The following is an 8,380-nucleotide window of genomic DNA, read 5'->3' on the forward strand; positions in this document are numbered from 1 at the left end:
CTTCTCACCATAATTCCTATTAACTTTAATGTCGGAGCTGGCTTTCCTACAATTTGGAAAAATAACGCACAAAAAGTTCAATACAACCCCTTTTTTCGAATGAGTTCTCCCAAAAGTAGTGACCCAAACACATTCAAATTGTCCGGGTTCAAGAGGACTCTGATTGGCTGAAAGCTCGACACAAAATAACTTTTGCAACAGGTACCTCTGATGATTTGGAAATGTGTTCGGTCCATGATCCATATGAGACGTCGTTTGCAAGCGGAGATGGGATGCCATATACACAGTGCTAACGTTTCTTGGTTGTAGCAGACGAGCTGATCATGGATGAAAGCTTTCTCTCGGATGGAGGTTTAGGAGAACTCTACGTATTCCACTCAAAATGAGCCTTTCCAGCACTGCAGAAAAGTCAGTCGCATTTGATTAATGTATGCCGAACTGAAGTAAATAGGGCTATGCTTGTGAAATGTTTGTCACGACCAAGAGGGAGAATTCATTTTTGACAGGTCGGGTGATGTCCATCCAGTGAACACAATGCCTTTTAGCGTGTGGAGGTACGGTAAGTTGTCATTAACTAATTTTAGGTAATTTTTCAATTTGTTCTCAAAGTCACGAGGTTGGGCACCTTCTACGCTCAAGTGCTGTCTCAACTACAAACCTAAGAATGTTTTAAGTCTATTTAAATATGAGAATAGTTCTAAAAAACCAATGACCATTCGATTATGGAAGACAACATGTAGTACATAAAAGAAAACAGACACAGAAGACTGTAATGCTGAGCTGAATTGAGAGACAATTTATTACTTTTCAATATTCCATTTCATTTTTCCACAAAGAACTCATCACTGAACACTTGTACACATTACTGGTGGCTTCAGTATTTTGCCTTTTCTATTTAATACTGACTTTAAGGAATGAATTTGGCCCTTTACAGTAAATTCCTGCTCTTCATTAATCTTTTTTAATTTTCCACCATTTGTAGTTTACCTTATTTAATAAAACAACATTTTGGAACAACTCTTGAGACTCTTATAAGTATGCCAAGTACAAACGGTAATATTGAATAACTTTCACCTGTCAGGAATGATGTCTTGTACTTGTGGCTAGATCAATTAATTTAGAACATTTGAATACATGTCCAGTAACAAATAGTTTACATCAGTCAATCACACAATTGACCAAAATGCCTTGCACTGAAAACATGTAACACTACAATCTGACTGCATGGAGGATGTAACACAAAAGGTCTGTAAACTTATTAATTTTTAATAAGAACATGGCAACCCTTGAAGTTGCTATCTGCAACAATGTGAAGTACATGTACACTGTCTGTCTGGCACTGTGGGCAGCTCTTGAGGAGACTGTGAAAGAAACCCATAGATGTGTAATTTTACAACCAGTTCTTCCTGAACCATGAACTTTGACAGATACAGCTTTGTGTTCTCGAAAAAGGTTTTCTTCAAAATTTTAAGATTAAAGATTCTTTATTGTCCATTTCAAACAAATAAAATGAAAAATGTACATGTCTGCAGCTGTCAAAACCCTATTTAAAATTGCAATTTAGAACATTAAAAAATTAGTTTTAAATCATACATATTTAACACAGAAAGAGTGTACATGCATTTAGATAAATTAGGAACAATGAAACAAAGATAACATGTTTGAAAAATTAACAACACTTAGGATTTTTTTTCCAACAGTTCCAATATGGCAAAACCTCCAAAATCGAAAACTTAAGAGTTGGCACTATTAAAAACTCTAACTGAAAATGGCATGAATGAATTCAGATATCGGCTTGTACGACATCTAAGACTCCTCAGTCTTTTACCCAATCTCATGTACTGGTAATTGTGATTGAGAGGTGGATTACTGTTTTGAAGTATACAGTCAACTTCATTCAATACAGCAGCGACACATTTTTCTGCAAGATCAATTTGAACTGCAAGTCTCTAATAACTCATTAATTTACAATGAGGAACTCATAGCTGGAGTTGTCTTAAATCTGCTAAAGCTTGCAGGAAAAGTCATAGACAGAAGCACAAGATTGTACGCTTTTATCATGTTGAAGTGTCATGACGCACTTCGAATAGCAGCAGAGTAGTTATTAGCCTCAGCAACATGCCGCAACTGTAGATATGTAGAAGCATCAAGATGCATGAGAATAACTTTAGTGAACGGGTTATGTTGAATTTTTCAATATGTGTTGACTAGTACAACAAATGTACAAAAATGAACAGATTTTTTAAACACATAAAGTACAAAAAATACTTCAAACAGATAAAATGCCCTCAGCAAGTTTCTTATCAAAAAGTAACTTTAAATTTATTTATATTCAGCACACTTTGAACAAGGTAGCCCTTGGCTTTTCCATAAAAAAAATCCCACATAAGTTTTAAGAGCAAACAGATGGTGTCTTCATACTTCTCAAGCAAAAAAGTCATCCTCTTTAAAAAAAAAAAAAAGAGAATTTTTTTCTTAAATAAAAAAATGAATCCTTTTCCCAAGTGATGAAGTTGTGTGATTTGCTCACTAACAAAACTGCACTCAGGTCAAAGATATGGGGTGTCAACATACATAGGGTTCGGTGACTGTGGTAAGAAAAGAAAAATGGGTACTTAACATGACTTAATACAAGGGCTGTTTGAAATTTCCAGTGAACTCTTAATGCGGGTGAAGGCAACATGGAAAATGCATTCAGAGTAATAATCCACTATAGTATCAGCTCACTCTGGCCTTAGATACACAATTAGCACTAAGTGCAACATTGCTGTCCATTATATTCCATATTTTTACATACTTTTTGTCTTTAGATATGAGCTGCTCAATTATACTCTCAATTTTGGCATTTTTTGGTTAATTCCATCATAGTTGCATTCGCAATGCATGAACACTTTCCACAATTTGAGACATTTAATTTGGGCTACATTTTCTGTTTCAACACTTGGTTTATCGAGATTGTATCATTAGCTTGTACAGAATAAGCACAGACATTCTATACATGTCACTGAAACCTTACAGCCACTTTGCTACACCGCACGCTGAGAATGATGAGGGCAGATTTTTGTTGGTTTTGAAAAGCATTAACATTCATTATGGTCGTCGGTGGCCTTCAACGCTACCTGCAGTTCAGTGTGCCACTGCAATGAATCCTTTCAAAACAAGGGTTCGCCACCTGTCAGCGCCATTATGTTGAAGTTCACCTCACTTGGGTCTATGGCCATTATTTTCTTGCACACTCCAGCAGCATCCTGATAACAAAAACACCCAAAGGTCAAGACGTTCTCATCAAGGCATCATGAATGTTACACTTTTTCATTTTAGCACTAGGTACCAGAAACAGCAATGCATAATATAAAATTTCAACTGCTGCAACTGATGTGCACTATACGGTCAGGGGGCAGTCCCAACTAGCTAGGTCTTTGGCAGTTGAAGTGTTACAAATGGAAATGTACACTATTTTTAGAAAGTCACACAATATTAACAATCAAATAAAGGAGTGGAGTTTGTAATTTTGTGCAAATTTGTTAACTATTTCTAAAGTTACTTGATTCAAAAGTTTCATGGTAAGAATTACTGATAATTCTACCTCATTTTTCTGGGAAATGAAATCATTTCAAGTTTCAAATGAGGCAAATGCACTGGTGGAAAGGTAGACCTTTATGCAATTCTGATGCATGTCTTACCTTCAGGAAGTTTTCAGGACTTGTTTTACCATGATTGATTGGCGCGGGCTTGCGCCCATCCAGCTCATACAGTGACCCCTCAACATTGACCAAGGTTATGAAATGTGCCGACACCTTGTCCTCAGCCGCGGGTGCCTGTCAATTAGTCAAACGAAGACAAGGGTTTCCTTTCAACAGGCAAAGATTGCTTGATCTTACCTTGAGGAAGGAATCAGTGCTGGTTTGGCCATGGTTCACAGGAAATGGCTTGCAGCCATCTAGTTCATACAGGGACCCATCCACATGCACCAACGCAACGAAATGGGGCTTTACAGACTCTTCAGCTGGTGGTGCCTAGGTGTAAGTAGAATTGGCATATTCATATACAATGAAACAGTCATATTTCTTAATCAACCCTGGAACTATGGGGCACAGAGGGGGAACCTCAGGAACCAAGTGTAAAGACTCAGTTTCTTAAGGTCAGGCTGAAGGGACTTGCCAGCGACAAGTGTTTCTTGCAACTTCAAATTAGAACTTAATTCAGCTGCATGATATTACTGGTTCACTATGACTAGTGGTGAAGCTACCAAGAGTTCAGATAAGTTGGCCCGTTGTCCACACCTGTGTTTGCCCTTCCTGGGCACTAGAGCTGTGTGCCTCACAAATGCCTGCATCATTCTCCAGGCAAGCACCTCGCGCCGCTCCATCCATGCCCTTGGTCTTGTCAGCAAATTCTGAAATGATTCCAGCTGGAGAAAAATAATCATCCAAAAAAAAAAAGGTGAATGTCTACTTTCAGCAAAACCTAACAAATCTAACCTTGAGTTTCTCTCAAGTATGGCCATTATCTCCTTCAGAGGGTATCTACCAATCCTTGCCTTTTTGTTTCAAGAGGAAATTCGGGCATGCAACTGCGATGGACTGGCCAAGTAAAAAAACACCTCAAAAGTACAGTTTCATTTGAAACATTTTTCCTACACTTACAGATAATCTGTTAACACTTTTTATACAGCAACCCAAATTATACATCCTCCAATATGTTTTAAATACATGTAACAAATATTTTAAAGTGACCTCTGAAAATAAAGTTGGGTGAACTTTAACAATTCCCTGTAAAAAATACAGCAAGGACAGACAAGCAGATGGACACAATTGCTCACCCAGTTTGAAATCATTTTCATTTTGATTGTTCAGCACAGCATGGAGTACCCCGATTGTCCCGCATGCATTGCCAATGGTCTGCTTCATGAAGTACACGCTGCCACTCACTTCTTGGCCCTCCTTTTCAATTTTGGCACACATTTCTTCCTCGGCACTTTTCATCTATGTAGAGACCAAAGAGTGAAAAGAAACAGTGCTGCCATTTAACGCAATATGCACATCACAGACTTTACAAAGAACATTTGAGTTATGTTTGAGAGAGATCACTAAAATGATAAAGGAAAAAGTTAAAAGACAATTATTTATCAGGTAAAGCAACGGAGAGATTAACATACGACAGTGGTAATGTAACATGCGGGGTAAAATTGAGGCAATGAAGTTTAAAAAGGGGTAGGAAAATAAACAACCGTATGGTTAGACTGCAACTCAAAAGGATCATGCAAACTACTGTACAATTGACATTTTCAGATTGCTGGGTTTACCAGTGTCTGTATAAACTACAATAAATTTGTATTGCATAGGGATTCCACTGCTCTGGCATTGGATATTTACATAGGGCTTAATGACACCTGAGAGTTGGTTGAAAGGTTGTTGATTTGAGAAGATCCTGGACACGTTTTCTAGCAAAAATGTAGCCCGCTTATTAGGGTTAATAAGTACATAGAACTATTTTACCTTGTCACCCTTTGGGAAGAGAACAATGAGGGCCACAACAGGCTTTGATATCATGCCAAGAAGTTCATCATCCAGCCCAAGCACATCAACAAAATGCCACTTGTTGGGTACTCCAAGTGTGTGAATGTACTGTGAAAAACATAAGGCACATGACCCATTAATTCCTGAACTGCCCTATACTCTCCAGGTAACTAGTAAAAGTCAAATTACATTTCGCCAAACATCTTTTAAATTTCATTGCCAAATGCAACATCAGCAAATTTGAGGTCAGTAATTCAACAAAAACCCAGGCAGGTCAGGTCTCTGTAACCATTTTATTTTTTCTTACATGTAACAGTTTTATTTATTCCTTTCTTGCCCTCTTCTCATTTGTTTCCTTTTTGAAAAGGCTTTACAAATTATCCAACTAGGGGCCTATATAGCAATACATGTACATAATATGCTTCACAACACTACTTAGTTGTCTATAATCTGTTCTATGTAGTTTATAAATTCTAAGGACACGGGCACTATATATACATATACAAATGCAACTTGCAAGCAGGGAAGTACCCAAGCTATTCAGGTGCAAGATGGGGAATTCCCTAACATATTCCATTGCATAAACCTTTATTCAAAGGCATGTTAGTTTCCTGGCTTGGTAAATTTACTGATGATTGAAATCTACTGAACCAGAAGTTGAGCAGATGTTTGGCTCACCTTTGTCATAACCTGCATTGTGAAACAAAATCGGGGAAAAGAGGAAAACTGCAATTACATATAAGAACATATTACATGTCATCTCACTGGTGCTTTAAAAGATCACGACATCCAAACAAATATTATGAACAAAAGATTCTATGCTGTAGAGTGAGAAAATTGATATACATTTGCAAATATGCACAAAATGTTCATCGTCATATTATTATTTATTAAAGCAAAGAAATGCAAATTTAACCATAGTCAGGTAGTCATTTTAGTAAAGTGAAATACAACTAGAAAATCATCCAAACATTTCACCCCAGATTTAATATATAAATACTTCTTATCAATGACATCTCTTTCCCAGACCTAAGTTTACATGCATTTTTGTTTATGCCTGGGGCCTATGTCATGTCAGAACATCCATGGTCAGAACAATCAAGCTGGCTGCTTGCCAAAATGTAAACACAGCGAAATTAGGTAAGCAAGTAAGTACCATGTGCATCTCATTATCTGATTATAGAGGAACGGTCTGCGGCACCCTCAAAATCACATTATCCGCCAAAGCGAATGGGTTGCAACATAAATGTCAACTGCCATGGGTGACCAGGCATTTTTGGCAGGAATGTCTAAATAAACATGACATAAACTCACAGACCAGCAGCATTGTCATGTCACGATAGTCAGACGCAAAGTTGCAAGGTTATCGAAAGAACTTTACCTCGGGGTTTGACTCCAAGGGAATCCAGTGTGGTTTTACAGACATTTTGAGTCCGTGTAGATGAGAAATAGGAACAAAAAGTCACTTTCACGAGCGGCCGACGACGTAACAAGGTGTGTCTAGCCCAGATCCTGGCGACGACGACAGGCATGCAGCGCAGACGTAGACGGGGCGCGGGCGTGCAGCACGATTTCTAGATAGAACCTTGTGCGACGTGCATCAATTATGCACAAGATCAGTGCGTCGCCGGCCTGCACGAATAAACGAAACTACGCCCTCAAGAGCGCATAATTTGTCATAATCATTTTAAAGGGATATACAACTTTTTCCCGCTCGTTTGCTTCATCACTGGCTCTGATGAGCGCCTATATAATCTCCGTCTGGCACCATGATAAACTTACCGTGAAGTTGCAGCTCTGACTCGGAAGTTCAAGTTGTCCCTGCTTGCACAGCCGGCCACTTAGCCAGCTCCCTTACAGCGGTCTTTTCATTTGTTTGTTTGGGCTTATTGCCCAGTTTCGTGGGGTTTTTTTTTTACCAGTGTTGAGACTCGGCTTGTCCGATTTGCTAACTTAATACCTGTTGTGCCCCCAGCCAACACTGCCCTTCTCCACATAGAACTTCAGCGTTGCTCCGAGTCCAAATTGCCCTTTTGGAATCTGTGTGATTAAAAGATAAATGATAAATGCCCTTGTTGGGATGCTGATGCAGTGCACCTAACCCTCTTCCCACTCGAAAAAGGGAAAACCCCGTGGCTGATCATTGTCACCGTCAGGGGCTAATCTGTTAACAAGGTTTTCTTCTGCTGAGAAAAAAAGTCAGCAAACTTTACATAGGAATGTGGCCCGCGACAATCCGCCGAGCTAAAACAATTTGGCTGTTTAATACTAAATCTTGTGGAGCCAGTGCCTTTTTAGGTATCAATCAATCATAATATCAAACTGAAAAGAGGACCGTGAGTACATTTTATGCAAAAGTCTGAGTGGCTCAACATTGACTGTACAGATAGTCTACATGCAGGGATCCAAAACTTATGATACTTGTGGTTCAGTAGATTTATTTTATGAACTATGACGGATGGACAACTTGATGTCTTCAAGGCCGAGAAAGGTGAATAGAGTTGACGTAGTGGTTCTCTCCCCGCCTTCCAAATCTGCGGTCTGGGTTCGATTCCCACTATGTGGATTGAGTTTTTAGCCCTACTTGATCTTGGGTTTTACCCAAAATATTCTTCTGGGGTTTTCTTCCCACCTATAAAACTATAAGTGCTTCTCATTTCAATGTGGTTGAGTCTCCAAATGTATGAAGTTGGCACATTTCTTGGAGGAAGAAGAAGAAAGCCGCGCAGGTGTGAAATGGTAGTCAGACAGCTTTATGTATCCCTTTAACGCCGCCTTCAAATTCTTAAATGGGCAAGTTTCGTAATCCGGCCATTCCCGTTCAACGTTCACAATTAATAGCCAAGATTGTATAGCGGCGG

The 8,380-nt window shown here is 38.9% G+C and overlaps 1 protein-coding gene across 2 annotated transcripts; it reads right to left on the reverse strand.

The window, feature by feature from the left end:
* Window positions 1–773: 773 nt before the first annotated feature.
* On the reverse strand, window positions 774–7,123 carry LOC110984070 (ubiquitin carboxyl-terminal hydrolase isozyme L3-like). Of its 2 annotated transcripts, XM_022243871.2 has the most exons (8): window positions 6,901–7,117; window positions 6,198–6,209; window positions 5,499–5,627; window positions 4,823–4,985; window positions 4,284–4,411; window positions 3,882–4,016; window positions 3,120–3,248; window positions 774–2,127 (listed from the first exon to the last, which is right to left on the reverse strand). In XM_022243871.2, the coding sequence occupies exons 1-7, from the start codon at window positions 6,943–6,945 to the stop codon at window positions 3,153–3,155; spliced, it is 708 nt and encodes a 235-aa protein (XP_022099563.1). In that variant the 5' UTR covers window positions 6,946–7,117; the 3' UTR covers window positions 774–2,127; window positions 3,120–3,152. The 2 variants fall into 2 exon arrangements, with proteins under 2 accessions (XP_022099563.1, XP_022099561.1); XM_022243869.2 differs by lacking the exon at window positions 3,882–4,016 and adding an exon at window positions 3,684–3,818 and having other exon boundaries at window positions 774–3,248; window positions 6,901–7,123.
* Between the last annotated feature and the right edge of the window lie 1,257 nt (window positions 7,124–8,380).

Source organism: Acanthaster planci, linkage group LG02 (genome assembly GCF_054643075.1).
Source record: "Acanthaster planci isolate LZ-2023a linkage group LG02, COTS_SCS, whole genome shotgun sequence".
Classification (NCBI taxonomy): domain Eukaryota; kingdom Metazoa; phylum Echinodermata; class Asteroidea; order Valvatida; family Acanthasteridae; genus Acanthaster; species Acanthaster planci.

Coding starts and splice junctions, on each gene's coding strand:
- LOC110984070 (XM_022243869.2), bottom strand. CDS start 6,945: ATGTCTGTAAAACCACACTGGATTCCCTTGGAGTCAAACCCCGAG. Junction 4,986..5,498: donor TCTTCCCAAAGGGTGACAAG/GTAAAATAGTTC, acceptor GTCTCTACATAG/ATGAAAAGTGCCGAGGAAGA. Junction 3,249..3,683: donor GTCCTGAAAACTTCCTGAAG/GTAAGACATGCA, acceptor TTTTGTTATCAG/GATGCTGCTGGAGTGTGCAA.